The sequence below is a fragment of the Lepeophtheirus salmonis genome, chromosome 7 (genome assembly GCF_016086655.4).
Source record: "Lepeophtheirus salmonis chromosome 7, UVic_Lsal_1.4, whole genome shotgun sequence".
NCBI classification, from domain to species: domain Eukaryota; kingdom Metazoa; phylum Arthropoda; class Copepoda; order Siphonostomatoida; family Caligidae; genus Lepeophtheirus; species Lepeophtheirus salmonis.
The window spans coordinates 15,714,684-15,732,060 of NC_052137.2; the positions used below are offsets into that span (position 1 = coordinate 15,714,684).

At 31.5% G+C, this 17,377-nt stretch overlaps 1 protein-coding gene and 1 non-coding gene across 2 annotated transcripts; one reads left to right on the top strand and one right to left on the bottom strand.

Moving 5' to 3' along the window:
* The first annotated feature begins 5,394 nt into the window (after window positions 1–5,394).
* On the top strand, window positions 5,395–5,466 carry TRNAT-CGU (transfer RNA threonine (anticodon CGU)). Its single transcript has one exon. It is a non-coding gene; the product is annotated as a tRNA-Thr (tRNA).
* An 801-nt stretch (window positions 5,467–6,267) lies between these two features.
* LOC121121736 (uncharacterized) lies at window positions 6,268–7,424 on the bottom strand. The gene has a single exon (XM_040716707.2). It carries the CDS (start codon window positions 7,242–7,244, stop codon window positions 6,750–6,752), a length of 495 nt encoding a protein of 164 aa, XP_040572641.1. The 5' UTR covers window positions 7,245–7,424; the 3' UTR covers window positions 6,268–6,749.
* Window positions 7,425–17,377: the final 9,953 nt, after the last annotated feature.

Here is a 17,377-nt window from a genome sequence, read left to right on the forward strand (position 1 = left end):
GTCAGGGAAAAAACTATATTTTGAATTAAGAAAAGGAAAAGCTGCTGTAGGGTGTGCTCTTTCTTCTTTTTTTGCTAATCATATAATAGACACTCGTAGTGTTTACTTCTCCCTCTGTACAAAGAATTTTCGCTTATCTTTGGAGTAAATTGTTTAGAAATGCATAATAAAATAAATATATATGAATTTAAATATCATTAGGGTATTTTTCCTTCACTAATACTATTTTAAAAGTAGAAAGTTATCCTATTAATAGTAGTTTTTCATTTTCTCCCCCCAAAATCATATATTAATATGATATTAACAAGGGTATTAACTCAGTATTACCATATGTCTCACTCCAGCCTTCTCCTTGCACATTTTTTTCCTTACAAGAATTTCCACTCTAGTCATCAAGGATAATAGAAATAAAAAGTTATACCATAACGCGTCTAAGACTGATGTTTGACTTCCACCACGCTTTTTAACATTAGCGTTATAGTGTATGAGTGGTTGCGTCTTTTCTCAAAATCTGCCTATCTTGCCGAGCAGTCTGTACGATACATCAAATTGAAAATTTTAGCGAGCCTGATTACATGATGGTCAAACCCTGTATTTCTATTAACCTTGTCTAGTCATCACTTCATAATAATACAATTATTTTGCTGTTATTAGTGTTCTTGCATTCTTGAGGAGAAAACATCAAAGGATTGAGTAGCTGCGTTTGACTGTGCTCGTTAAAAACGAGGAGTAACACCTAGAATTTCTTAAGGAGTTATCTTCTTTAATGTTTGTCTGTTAGTCTACATCTAATAAATCCGGGAAATGCCATGTACTACCGTTTGTATATTATGTAGCATATATTATGAAATACTTATATGGAGGTCTTCCTTAGGTGTAAAACCCCAAGAAATCCAGCAAAAACAGGCTCCCTCTTGAGGAACCCTACTCTATAGGAAGCCAAATGTTTGCTAGTTAGTATATTACCAATCTATTCATTCATAATCCTTTATCTGTAGAATGATGAATGAAAATCGGTGGGTCTGGATATTCCAAACATCCATCTATGACACAACATTCTATCATAACATTCTTTATGTTATTTTTTCCCCTCTCAAAATGTAACCTTCAACATTTTGTAGTATGGTCTATCTATTTATTGATTTCATTTCAGAAACTCCTGGTAAAAGAAGAGAACACGTGACTTCACACTCATATGGCCTGTTATCCTCCCTATAAATATGTATAATGTTGAATACTAGTCATTGTGCCACTTATTATCATACTCAGGGCTGTTTTGTAACCCATTTGGAAGTCATGAAATGGAAATTTGGGGTGGTATTGCTATTATATTCAAATGACTCCATGACCTGATTTTTTTTTTTTTTTCATTATCTTCGTGTTATGAAGTATATTTTGAAATACTCTTACACTTTATTGTTATTAGTTATAGATACAGTCATACCTTGACTACGAATTAAATTCGTTCCTTGACGGAGTTCGTAAGGGAAAAGAATTTATCACATAAAAAATAGCATGGAAAATTTAAGGTTGAAGCGGCTCTCCCTAGTGGTATGTCAGTCCATATTTATTTTGTTCAGTCCAGTTCATTATTAAGAATGGTATTATTAGTCCTTGGGGCTTGGTCCTTCGGACTGTTAGTACAAGAACTGATTTTTTTAAAAATATTAGTGACGTCATCAATAACCGAACTTTATACGTTTTAGGACTCATAGGGAGGACTGAGCTGAACAGAACCAAGATCAAGGGTGTCCACAGTGGGTGGGATAGAGGGGCTGTACACGCCTCCCCCAATCATCGAATTTTTGCCTTGACCTAAAAAAAACATTGCTATGAATGAAATTTTTTAAATAAGATTTTTTTTTGGTTGGGGGTTGGGAGGTAGGGAAAAGTTTATTTGATGAAATTCAGGTGATCCACACCCCTAGAGATTAAACTGGAAGGGACTTCAGTCGACATTCTTAAATAAGGACCGACATAACATAAAAGTTTTTGATCAGAATCCGGCTCGTATCTAGGAAAATTCGGATGTTGGGGATTTTGTATCTCAAGGTATTGGGTTTATCATTTCCTAGGAAATTGTCGTTGAACAGGTTTCCGTTAGTAAATAACTTATACAGTACAATTTAAGTGGTTCAATTTATACTTTAAGAAGAAAATTTTAAGCTAGTTCTACCCATATCATACATGTGTACTTAATTCTCATATTTTTCATTTTTATCAAAATCACAAATTGTGCACAGGCTAATTTTTTATAAAGCCCGCAAGCTCCACTCCGTTGAACATCATTTATGACATCACATCATTTACCAAGTTGAAATCATAAAAACTTTAAATGGAGTGCTTATGTATTCATTTAATATGTTTTGGATATATATAATTGAACGAAGCTTATATTATGAAAAAAATTAAATACTGGATTTACCCTACGAGCAAACCCCCGATATTCTGGGTTCTCAGGAGAGAAACCCTAGTACTTATATACAAGGTTGTGCCCTTAGTGGTCTTGCAGTTATAGCAGTTCAAACGGTTCCGGTTCTTTAATCGGTAGAATCGGAACCTATAAAGTCGAACCGAGACCAGAACCAAGACTGCAATACATTACGTATCAGTCTCAGTTCTTGTGCTTCTGTTCCTATATACATAGGATATAAAAATAAAATAAAATATTTATTAAAAAATTTTTGTTTTCAAATGATTTTTGAACGTTGCCAGGGTGATTTAGTTGTATCTGAGTTCCAAATAGCTAAGGGCTTCATATGGATCTGGATAAGGGGTTTTAGGCACCAGACAGTGTAAATACAAGAGGGAAGGGGTGGGGTAGATTATGGATCCCCAGTTCCGCTAATATGCTTGTCAGGCCCCTACTATAAGATAACAATAATATTTCTTAAGCCCGGGTTTCCCAAACTTCACTATGCACTAATACATTTTTAACTGAGGTGCCCTTTATAGGAGTTTTCAGGGTCCCTGTTGAAACTTGGTGTACTACGCACTCTACGTATAAGGTAATTGCAGCTCCGTTTCTATGGAATATCATTTCCTGGGCCCGAATTTTATAGTGAAGTCCCTTGTTTTAAGTAACTTTTACCTAACTTATCATGGATTAAAAAGAACCGAGACCGAAGACCGGAAGGAAGACCGATAAAGCTGGACTGAGACCAAGAGATAACCTATCAGTCCTATTGCAAAAGTCTTTCTTGCAAGCTAAATCATAATAATTTTATTATATCATTCTTATTGAATATCATAATATTTTTTTTACTTGTTGGGTCATAGCCGATTTTTCTAAACCGATTGGCTCCGACATTTCGGTCGAGACAGTAGGCAAAATTTTTTGTCTCAATCTTTGTTTCAATTTTCTCCCCACTCTTGATTTTTGGATTGTTCAATATGATTTATGAAAAAATTTAATATCATATGACGGGATGTGTTTTACCATGTTCTCAATTTTGAAATACAAATGACGTCATCAAAATTCATCTATAGAATCGGTTTATACCAAATTTTAAATGAGACCACAGAGATGAAATACATAAAGTGATGATGTGAAGAAGTAGTTGAAGCCGCCCAAAAAATAAAAAAATCTTAAACCAAAACATTCGAATATTTAAGTATGTTAAAACATAGACCTATATACCCATATTTTTTAATGTTTATTGAAATAATAATAATTTATTAGTATAATTATATGAATTTAGAGATGTCAATAGACTAATAATGTATTTTTAAATAGATAACTTTATGAATTGTATTAATATTTATTCCAATTTTTAAATTTAAATATAATTTTATTTAGGTTATCTAAATATTGATGATGGATTCGGGAGATTATTCTGATTACATATATTTTAATTCTAGAATCAATAATGATTGATTCTTGAGTAAGCTCCGAACTTTGGTTCCTTTAATTAACTTATTTACACGTTTTCCCAAATGGTATAATTTTATGCCTGCATAACATTTTGAAATAGATTTAATTAGTCTGAATAACTAGTTTGATTCAGGATAGGATTAAGCAGAGACAAAATCATTAAAAGATTGAAAAGCCTAATTATTTTTCTTAAAAACAGTATTATTTACAACTCCAATACTAAAACTAAAGAATTGTTGAAGCTTAATTAGAGAAGAAATTACTAGGTTTTCTATTGTTTTACTCAACTATCAATATCATCTCATCTGTTGTTGCGAGTTCAAAGAATTTCCCAAAGTATTATCCCTCTACGTACATCATCTCTATGAATGAGACCAATCCAGAGCAAATTTTTTCTTTGGAACCGATATTGATCGATATTTTCTATCAGACCAGTACATACCAAAGTTTGTATATATATATATATATATTTTTTTTTTTTTTTTGAGGGGGCAGGGTAATTTTTTTCTAAAAAACATTACAAAAAATAACTTTTTGAAGTTACTCACAAAAAAATTGAAAAATAAAATTTCAGTTTTTAGATTTTGTGAAATTTTTTTCGCAAAAATCCATAGTTATTACGAAACAATTGAAGTTTTGCGGAAAAAAAATCAAATATTACTAAATTTGTCGGAAAAAAATTCAAATATTACTAAATTTGTTGGAAAAAAAATCAAAAATCCATAGCTATTCACAGAAAATGAAATTATTTGGAAAAATATTTCAAAAATTAAATATTATATTTTCGGCTCTGTTTTATAATTTGTCTGAATGACCCTTTTTTAAGAAAATAAAATTCTAGTAACAAATAAGAATTCCTTAATTTGGGAGGGGAGAGGCTACAGTCTCTCTAGCCTACCCCCTGCATATACCCTTGAACAATAATAACGGTCTCAGTTCAAAACCCAACACAAGTATTGAGATTATATTATGTATTATGGAATGATTGACCGAGAATGATACTCTATGTATTCGAAAAAATGTTGTGTGCGTGTGGCGAGATATATAAAGAGATACATACATTTTTAATAGAAAAAGTTGAGTTGTTTGAAAGGAAAAAAAGAACAGCCTCAGAAATGGGGAGGTTGTTCTAATAGAAGAATAATACATATGATGTTGTAGTTCCCTGCTGTATGCGTACTTCAAACAACATCTTTCTATTTTATGTGGAGGAAGAGGGATTGTTGGTTGAAGTAGAACTAGTAGTCACAAGTAATGACGATGGTGGATGAAGGAGGGAGTGGGTGAGGGGTGAATAGTCATAAATAGTTGTCATTCTCATTCATCCCTTATTTCCCTTCAATTCTATTTTATAAAAACAAAGTGTATTCATAAGAGAAAGAGAGGTTTGGTATATTTAATCATAATTGAAACTGAAAGTATATTAAAAAAATTACAAAATTGAGCATTCTTACCAATCCTTCACTTTTTGCCATTTAACGTTAATAAATAATTTAAAAAATCAACTATTTGCAGGATGTGCCTTTATAGCTCAGTGGTAGAGCACTGGTCTCGTAAACCAGGGGTCGAGAGTTCGAACCTCTCTGGAGGCATGGTATTTTTTTTAAATAGCAAATGAATGAAGTATTTGTTCTCCTACTTAGTAATACTTTCTACCGGTCCTGATGATTTCTTTAGAATACAATAATATAATTAAAACATACATTATAGTAGTGAGACGCATGACGATATATTAGTTAGAGAGAAAATGCGTCATAGTACGCACACCTTTAAAAGAAGAAATAAGTGCAATGAGACGCGTCGGCTGGGTCTAGATATTTTTCCCCCTCTTTCTTTTTTTACGCGCTCTATATCTGCGAATAACAGCTGCTGCCAAGATTAGTAGAATAAACATATTATTATTATATAATGTTCTGTATATAAAGTACTATCAACATGGACCATGGGTTGTAGGAGTTGAAGGAACACAAATTAATGATTATCGTTGAGTAGGTTTATCCTTTTTGCTTGCTTTTGATGTAGGACCTATAACTTGATACTCCAAAATCATTATTTATACGTTTAGCCTAGAAGATAAAAAAAAGAATAAAGAGGGACAAGCTAAGCCTGAGGGATTTAGGTCATTATCAACACAACTGCGTTGGAAGTATTTATCCCATGTTTTGCAGAATATACATCATAGAGTAGAATTTGTTCAAAATCCAGGAAATTCCTTAATAATTAAGCAGTACTATGTAATATGAAACTCAATGACAACGTAATTCCCCATCGAACGCCTGCTGCAACTTTCTCTGATACTACAGAATGGACAACAAAGACAGACTGATATGTATTTTCATATTATAATTTATAAATAAAGAGTAAGGCAAAGAACGCAACGCACTTTGTGGAAATTTCAATTATAAAATTTATTGTAACATATTTATGTCGAATTACTTTCAAGAAATATTGTTTTTTAAAGTGTTTATAAGAGACAAATTATCCTGTAAGTTTCTTTCTTAAATATAATGTAATTGTAGTAGCTCTAAGAGAACGAAACAACATAATTTAAATGTGAGATCAAGAAAAAAAATAATAAGAATACATTAATGATAATATTGAACATAATATATATTATAATATTAGAGGGGGAAGAGGTACTGCACTCATCTGGATAGATGGATAGAATGATACCTCCTCAACAGTAATCTGAATGAATTTGTATAATATAACTTATAATTATAATAATGTTGTTTTCTACCTCACAAATATGAATTAAAAATTAACGCAGAGAAAGAAAAGGGAAAAAGGTTCAGTCTTTGAAAACTACGAAGAGAAATATGTAAGTAAACAACACATGCTTGAAGACGACGATGTCGATATATTCCTCTAGAATCTATATTCCTCCAGTGGTGACTTGACAGAAGGAGTAGGGTTTTTTGCCCGGAGAGGAGCGGCAGTCCTCATCTGAATCGTTGTAGTAGTTGCCACTTAATTTAGGACTAAGTCCGAGTTGAAGTCTACGCACAGCCTCTTTAATGAGGGATCCATCGCTTATCAGTTCTTGTAGCATACGAAAGGGATCATCCACTAGGAATTCGGAAGCGGATGTGCTAGGATAACGGCGTCTCTGTGGTCGATTTGCTGCTCGCCATTTCTGTAGGGGAGAGGTTTCATTGAGAGTTCCCGGAGGGACGGCATAGGGGCAGTGTCGCACTGAGCGCCGATGTGAGGATACAGATTTAAGACCGGAGGAGGAAGATGAGGATGGAGAGGATGCCGACGTGACGGGACTCTTCTCTAAATTCAAATTCTCTTTTATCTCTTGAACTAAAATGTCCACCTCCCGACGATCCTCCGCATAGTTTGGTAAGTTACCCTTTCCAGGCATCCTTTTGCTTTAACTAAGTACGTACTTTTCAGTTTTCTCAATGTCTTTTTCAAAGACGTTTGAATTATTTTTTTCTATTTTAACGAGAGTACGTTGAAACAGCGATCAAATGAACAATTTTTAATCACACGGGAAAGACGTCCGACCCACTCCGCCTTCCCTTGGCGAGTAAACTCAAATTTACTTTTATATAATAACAAAAAAGATAAAATGAAGAAAGAAAGAATATGACGAGCCCACAGCCTTCATCAGCCCACTTCTCAATGAAGTAGTGTACGTATAGCGCCATCTACACAACTCATTCATAATCCAACTACAGACTCATTCCTTTAAAATGACTTCTAATATAATACTACAAAATACCAAATAGTCAAGATTTTAATTCTTGACTAATAAATATATGCAAATAATTATCTATTGGGAACTAGGATCATAGAGGACTCTCTCACACTCCTACATATTTTCCCTTTTCTTGTACAAAGATTTGAACAAGAAGGAAAAATAAGTCACGTGATCTCAATTCAAAATATTCTCTTTTTCTTTTAATTTTTAAATAGCTTCTCCCGTACCGTCCCGTACGTATACTAAAAAGCGTACCCGCAAGGCTTGTTAAATATATTTATATACACACATACTCACTAGCCTATTATTATTAAAAATATGAAAATGTTCCCTTTTAATATATATAATTTTTGTAAATAATTTAGAACAACGGATTATTTTTATTGAACTCCCTTGATGTATGTCTATAAGTTCAAGGGATTATTTAATCATTATATTATTGATAATAATTATAATAAAAGCAACCGTAATGATAGGTAATAATAATGAATGATATGTGATATTCCGTAAAGAAGAAATAATTAAAAAACACCATTATTGAATTTTTTTAAAAATCACCCCTCTACACCCATGAGAAGCAGGGAGAGAGGAAACGTAGGAAAATAATAATCTAACCTTTTACTGCTGTTTTTGTTACCCTGACAAACGAGACGGGAGGGTGAAAAATAGAGAAATAGCGACGTATTCATTGACTAGCATATTACATTAATATAATATTTTACATGTTAGAGTGACCTCTAGCTTATTTAGTAGTTCATTTCGTAGATAACAAGGGAATTCTGTTAGAAGGAAGAAGATACAAATTAATAGGAGAATTTAGTAGGATTTGATGACATTATTTGATGAGCTGAGTTTTAGCAGTACGAGTTACTTCTTCTACTAAATTCATTACATATGTATTTATTTGAATGTCCCTTATGAGTGGCTAATAAAGAACTTAGGAGAAGAGGAAACATTTTTATTTTAAATAAGTCGTGCGTCAACATAATAACAAGCTTGAAAAAAATAGTAGGAAATATCAATTTATTAATTTACTAAATTTACAGGATGTGGATTTTAAATCTAGAAAATTATATGATTTAGCTGCCACAATTAATTCAGCAATTCACAAATCTGTTGCTCTAACATGTAGAGGGGGCACATAGTGAAGTACATCACACAAACTAAAGACCTCCAGCTTCAACCACAACCACCAACCTGGCACATGACTCCTTGTCTATGATGGGCACTGCCTCGGGAATGGAAGCCTACAAGGAGTCAATAGTTTTATGTGCACGTTTTTTGGACTAAGGAGGTTAGATACGGCGAGCTTGGATAGCACATTTCATTCAACCAAACAGATCTTATTAATGTTAGTTTTTACAAATCTGGTTTCAATTACCCGATTTGCACAAACTGTATCAATTTATAAAATTATAGCATGCCACAGGATTTGTTAACAACAATTTAAGTACTCTGGCATCATTAACTTTGGAGCCCGGCATACAATAATTTCCACACAGCGTTGGTATTCGGAAGACATCTTAAAGATTTTGTATTTGTTCTTAAACAGTTTTGTCCGCTTAGTCTGACGAACACACTTTCATAAATATAGATTTCTGTGTTGCCAAGATATTTAGGTCTAAACTTGTTCCGGATTTAAAATTGCTACCCTGTATATGTTGTGTACAAGTTGTAACTTGTATAAGCAAATTGTACAAATTGCAACACAAAAATGAGATAAATAATTTAAAATAAGGGGTTTAGAATACTTGGGATGAGGATATCGCACTAATTGAATATTTCATGGATGATTGATATATTAATGGTGTTATTTTGGCTGTTTTAATACGAATGACTAAAATATAAATATCATGTGGCACAGTATAAAGTTTAAACGCCTACAGTTATACTACTCATTAAATTAATGCCTATGTAATTTTAATAGATCAAAATTTTATGATGGTATAATATATAATTGGTAATTATAATGATCAATTTTCTTATCAAATAATGCATTTTAAGACGAAGTAATTGAAACTTGTACAAACTGTAACTTGTACAGACATCACAGCTTGTATGCATAAATTATGTATGTACATATGACTTAATATTTCAAAGACATATTTAAGTCATTTATGGCCTTTGTATTCAAATTTTTTGGATGATACATTGAGATTCACAAGAATCTTAACTATACTTTAGAACCTTTATTTGATTCAAAAGACTTATATTGACCCCAATAAGGTCCTTTACAAATAAAATCGGTTATTTACTCAATTTTAGCTACTCTATGTGCAATTCGCGATACACCCAACGGGTTCACAAGAATAATTTATTGATAGAAATGTAATCAAAAAGCCAATTTTAAGAAAAAAAATCTGGTTTGCTTTTGTGTTGACATTTTATATTACGATAAATGTACGTCGTTCTATTGTGTGTTCAGGAATAAAAACTACAACAACAGAGTTAGTTACTACATATTTTTTACATATAACGTATATATTATATGTACACAAAATTACATAATGGATTGCCTTTAATGTGTAAATCACCGACTGGAATGAGTAAAGCTTCCTAATTAAACATAATATGAGTACGATTGCTGAAGGTATAGAATTTGGGACTTAACATATAATTTTACATTTTTATTACAAAATTCATCGTAAAGACAGGATTTAGTGCACATATTACGCCAACATACGTAATATTGCTACTGATTACGTCTTTACTATTATAGTATAATGCAACCTTAACTCCAAAAAGAAAAAAGGTCCAGAATCAGTAGGTAGCAGAAGGGTCTGCAGGATTATATATATATATATATGTTTTTTTGGTTTTGTTTTTTTGGAAAATATATCAAAAATCTATAGCTATTCTGAAAAAATTCAATATTTTGAATTTCAATTACTATCTTTAAAAAAAATCAAAAATCTACAGCTCTTCACGAAAATTAAATTTTTTGTCTAAAAATTTGAAAAATGCAATTTTAAATATTCAATTTTTTACTATGCTATATAATTATCCCAAATTACCTTTTTTTAAGGAAATAAATCTACCAAAAAAAAATTACTCTATTTTCGAAAAGTTAATATTCCTTAATATGAGGGGGTTAACCCCTCCAGCCCACTCCCTCCAGATTTTCCTAAGTATTTAGGTTTTTCTTTCCAACTTTGGAACTATTATTCAATAATGTTTGGGAATTGTTCATAACTTACAAGAAGCTAATATTAACTCAATCGATCGACGTTCAGAACACTGATTACGTCGTTACCTTAATTATCTCACACAACTTTTAATTAAAAAAGAAACAGAAAAATTATCTGGTAGTTAGTTTAATAAGTCAATCATACCAACTGCCATTTATAACACATGTACTCCCACACTATCACAGTCATATTATTTCTTCACTATCTTTAATAAAAATTACATATCATTAAAATCGACAAGGTATTTAATTCGATACTGTATAATAATACTCCTTGGCAATATTTTATTAAAAGAGGGATATAAATTTGTATCTGTGTATGATAGCTAAAATTTCTTAATTGAAACAATTAATTAGCAAATAAATATATTATATAAAGGATGCAGGATTAACTAGAAATTGTATTCCTGTCTTTTTGTATAAAAAAGTATATTGCATGACTAAAAGCATAATTATAAAATAGCATTACTTTGTTTATTTGTCAAAAAGAATATATTAAGAAATAGTTATGACGTATCAAGTGAGATGCGGCAATCCACAGCTGACAACAAAATACTGTGGGTATTTTTGTGTTGAGAGGTAACACCGTGTGATAAGGAAAAATGAAGACAAAACATACGACATCTGACGACAAAAAACAATGTATATTAGAGATTTATTGATGATATACAGAGATTTATTTCTTATTATTTACTCTTAATTAGTTGACCGATCACCATTATTAATTCATAATTCCTTCATTGTCGTATATTTTTATTTGGAGGATATAATATATTGATATTTTAAGCTGTCTGAAAGATGCTACATTAATTTACGATTGAACTCATAAATCTGTCAATAAGATAATGTATCTAAAATATATACTAATACATCCTATTTGTTATTCCCACTTTCCAAAAGCATTCCCCCTATAATTTGACAAGACAATGATGATCTTGATACAATTAAATGAGGGGTTCTGTATAGTCGAAGAAAAACCTTTCTGTAAATATATTATTTGAATATTCTTCAACAATTTACATGCTACGGTTTCTCTCCCGGGATCCCATTTTCTCTGAATTTCTCAGGGTTTTGCATCTAAATGAAATATATTTATTTTCAGGGAAAATCCCACATTTAATTATTTAATAATATTAGCTTCATTTAATGATATATAATTAATTTAAATAAACGCTGAATACATATTAAATGACGAAATGAAAGAGTTAAGGTAATTCTCAATTACCCCTACCTATCAAAATTCATCAAATTCTTTTCAAATATTTCTACATTTAGTCTAAATAGGGCACGGGACATAATGGAGGGGTTGTGAAAAATAAATTCAGATCGCGGTTTAACTTGGAGGATCATCTTCGAGCTGCTGTGTCCAAAATTATACTTAGAATAGACCTGCTTTTCTCAATGCATAGTGAGCATTCGTCACATTTAAACCTTGGTTCATTTATAATCCTATATGCACATCCACAGCCTTAATGATATTTGGATGTGAGTCTCAATTTTGACTTTATTTACCGCAAAAAAGAGAATTAATAGTATTGAAATTATTCGGAGTAGTACATATTTGACTGATTTTATATTTACAATATATCCAATTATTTTGTCGTTGTGTTTCTGATTTTTTAAAATATTTTTCAATAAGTAAAATTAAAATCTATATATTTGATCAATAAAGTCAAATAACTTATAATATTTACCTTTATAGTATGGATATTACCTTTTGTCATCTATTTGCATAAAATGCAATCCAAATTATATATTAATCTCTTAATGAAAGGCGTAGGGTCCCACATTGTCTAGGCACATATTTTAAGGGTCGAACTAAAAAAAAATTGGAAACCAATAACCTATTTTATAATAACAAGGTTAGTAAGTAACAGTTTTTAGTTCGCACTGAAAATTTACAAGCACCACGGATGACTTCATTAGGACCCCAAATATAAAAATATAACGATAGAGAATAATTAAAAAATCAAAAGATACTTAGAGACAAGGTTCTAAGTATCTTGGTTCTATCTAATAACATTTTGTCATTTTAGCTGTTCAGACTAATCTCTTTCAAAGATACAAGCTAAGCAAGATATCTTAAGTTTAAAGTAGGATGAGTGTGGCTAGAACGTATAATACACAAGTATTATTGGGTTCTAGCTATAATTCATTATTTCCTTTGATGTTATATTCTTCAATCCAAACAAGGAGTGAAGAAGGTAAAAATATAGCTAGGACCTTTTAACTGTAAAAGAGATGGGACCAATAAAAAAGGACTGAAGGGGGGAGAAGATGGTTTGGAAAATCTGTCCAAGGCCCGATCCAATACTAATGATATGTAACAGTAATTGAGTATTTACCCTACATATATTTTAGTGATACAAGAGTAGCCTTTTAGCTCGTGGGTGGGACTGCGTATTTCACAATTATACACACCCAAAAATTTAGATTCTTCATCACCGTATTATTTAAGTTTTTTTTGTTGTGGATCGGATCGGAATAACCACGGACCATAAGCGATGATAATAAAATGAGAATAAATATGTAAAACTATTTTCAAATTACATTTTTGCCTTAAAGTATACAAATAAATTCTGACCTTTCAGAGTATGTATAATTTACTAACGGGATCCCGTTCAATAGTAATTTCTCAAAAAATGACAAACCCTCCTACAAACCAACTTCAATAATATATGAAAAATATGAACAGAATAATTTTTTGAACTAACTTTTCCGAATGTAATCACTCATTCTGACTTTAAATACATACAATATCAGTGTAGTAGACATAGTTTATGCATTCATGGATTAGGGACATTAGTCATTACTCATTAGGGTGTCGTATTGCTTTTAAATTGTCCAATGTATTTAGAAACATTATATTAATAGATACATTGGCCTATGTATTAGACGAATTTATGCTAATGATTACTTCTTTAAGTTGAATATGTTTGATACTGTAGTAAGAGCTTATTCCTAATATGTTTTGCATTCCATTGCGAGAGTGATTCTTTTCATAAAAGGTTGATCAAATATGTGCGTATTATTAATAAACAATATGACTAAGTGAATTCCACATTTGATTGACAAGGAAACGCTACGTGAAGGGTTTCTTCTGACTGAATACTATCCTAATTTATGGTCTCCGATTTGGATGAATACATATTATATAAAAATTCTGAATTAATCGCTTTTAATTTAATTTTTGAATCATTAAAATCCATCAATTCTAATTTAAACTATGTTTTAATATCAATTATTCTATCTAAAATACTTCAGACACAGAGATGGTGAGACTGCAAAAAAAATGTATGTTTAGAAAGTTTATCGTTTCCTCTTGAATTATTATTTCTTCTCTTTGAAAAAACTCTTTACATATAACGAAGTATACGGGTTTCTTGTAACTAATACCATTCATTCACTTATTTCTATGTAGATGATATCCTCAAGTACTCTGTAAACCTATAAAAAAGAAAAGAAAACCCAACGAATCCTTACGATGGAATTTAGTTCCTGAGTCGTAAAACCAGGCGTTACTTCACTTTTACTGCTTCTAATCAATGTTGTGAGATTTGATTGGTTGAATAATAATTAGCTATTTTTAATCTAATTTTAATTCCCATGGAAAATATATAAAGAAATAGAAGCACAATGTGCATAGCGAATGAAACGAGCTATCCAGAGAATAAAAGACAAAATTATATACCTAAAGTACTTTGTGACCTTTATTGCATCTTGCAACTTTTCCTCTGAACAGGAACAGGAAAAGGCCCTAAATCAATTTGTAGATAGCCAATTCTTTCCAACTATGAAATTAATACCCTATAATTGTCAGGGAATTGTTCACATCTTCACAAGAGGGAATTCGAATCCGAGCATGAGTGCTGTTTACATGTATTCGTTTGTAATCAAAACGACAGAAAGTGGTGCTGCCCTGTTCCCAAATAATCAACTCCCTGATTGATGATATTATTTATTATAAACATACGTTTCTCACACTTTCAAAATTCCCCTCTGTTCATGTACTATTTTTTTAAACAAAAAGCTACTGACTGTCATACAGCCATGCAGATAGTATATATTATTTTGGTTCGCTCCACCATTTTAACATTCAAGAAAAGTCATAGGAGAAAAAGAAGCAGAAAAATCGACAGCTGATAACAAAAAACGCGCTATATTTTTATGTTGGCGAGAAAACGGCGTGAAAGGAAGATATTTTATTAAACCATATTCAGTAATTGAAATAGGGTTTCAGTCTCATTTAACGCACTACAAAGGAAGGCTGCCAATTTATTTGAATTATTTGCATTATTTTACTAGTTCTTTACGCATTTTCTTTGACGATTCCCAATAATTTTTGAATAATAATTTCATAGTTGGGAGGAATTGTCTAATTACCAACGGAGTTCATGCCTTTTTTCTATTTCTTTTTGGAGGAAAGGTTGCGAAGTGCAGTCAATTATAGAGATAACTTAATTTTGTCGTCGATAAAAGTCTTCTTGATTGAGAACAAACTAATGCTTTGGAAAGGAACAAATTAAGATATACATCAAATCATTTCAAATGGAACAGAAGCCACATACATACCTATAATATGTAGATAAAAGCGAAATAAAACAGTTTGTTTACCAAGTTTAACTTGGAAAAATATATTCAAAAGAAATTAGCTACCTGTAAAATATATATATTTTGTATACCTACCTACCATATTCATGATTAAGCAGGAAATGTGTGTTGACATTCATGTGCTCAATGGAAGGAGTCCTTATTCATGTACTGAGTGAGATGGAAATTCTTTAGATAGTGATTCTTTTCGAATTAGATGATGATGTATCTCTCAGAATTACATATACTCCATTAATGAATTGAAAGATTTTTCAACAAAATTAGGTCATATTAGGTATTTAATTTTGGCATTTATTCCTATACATACACGTAGGCCATCATCATATAGACTCTTCTTATTTGAGTCTCAAAGTTACAAATTTAAACTGATATATTTAGTCCAATGACAAGATTCTATATATTGATGTATACATATGATATATTAGATCATAGTGACTTAAATTTCTACTTCCTATGTTGCCTTCAAAAAGGAAAGCTCATAACTAAGTAAGAAAAATAATAAAAAAATAAAATTGTCACTTCTTTTTGCTCCAAATCTCTTATCTTTTAAGTCTATGCCGAGGGAAACACGGCGTGGGGTGTTTCTTCTACATATTATTATGTATGAACTAACATAGAAATTATTATGTATAACTTATAAGTGATTCCCATATGGGCAGGATCTCTGACGAATGTGATGCTAATGCTCTTTATCCAACATTGTGTTCTGTCCATTCCTTTTTCGCCAATGGATTTTCACTCTACGGAAAAAAAAGATTGAATACCTTTTGTAAATCACGTATTATAAGGCTTCATTTTATCATATCATATTATATACTTTGTATGTACATGTCAAAACTCCTTGTCTTAATCCCTTCTAAAAAATCTTGGAGAGGATTGAGGTGGAGTGAAACTGTTTTGTATTTACTCGTGACTCTATTTGGATCTTCGTTCCCTTTCTTCTTATCCTTGTTACTATAAATACCCTGACAAGGTTGTCAATACCAGAGTAGTTTAATATGTGTATGTATAGAAACTATGGTACATTATTTTATTCCTCAGCGATCACTTTCTTAATTATCTCTGCCATTCTGGATCCTCTTTGTAGAGTTTGTGCTAAATATATTTGTCAGACACAACAGAAATCCTATATCCCTAGTCTTGGATCTGCCTAAAAAAACTAAGAAGAACGTGTTCTTATCTGTCCGGTCTCAATAAAATTTGACAGTCATAGAACCGTTCCTTATCAACATAATCTCTGTCAAGAGACGAGATACTTTAAGTTTAAAGTAGGAACTGTGAGGCTAGAACTTATTATATTACACTCTAGCTATTATTCATTATTTTCTTTGTTTTTATTCAATCCTAGCTAAGAGTGAACAAAGTAAAAAATAGCTAGGGACTGAAAGACCGACGTATCGTTCCTTATGAACGTTGAATGGTTAAAAAGATCAGACCGAAAAACAACTGAAAGGGATGGGGGTCAGGGGAGGGGATTTATTAGGAAATCAGTTCTTGGACAGATTCAACACTACATTTCACCGGAGCTGAACAGTTCTTTATCCAAAGCGCACTTTCGTATCGACATAGAACCAAAATATGATACGGATATACGGTACAGAACCATATGAAAAAAAAGAAAAAAATATGTAGGTGGTCTGGAATATTTACGACCTCAACATGAAGATGGCAGCACAAGTAAATAAAAGCTAGTTACATTTCTCTGCATCTCTTGAGATTTATTCCCCAAAGTTTTACCTATTTTGGACACAAAGTTGTATATAACAACTGCCCATTTGAGTAAGCTGATGGAAGTCTTTTTGTGAAAATGTACAAAATCGAGGATGGAGTAGTGTTTAAATAGTTGTTTTTGAAAGTGGTTATTTTAAATAGATTCAAACAATAGCAAACATATAATGACTTGTTGTGTGTAGAGTTAAATAAAGACTATGTTGAAAAATTCAGAAAAAATGTCTTGTCTCTTTCTTAGGGCGGAAACTTTTCAGACCCCCCC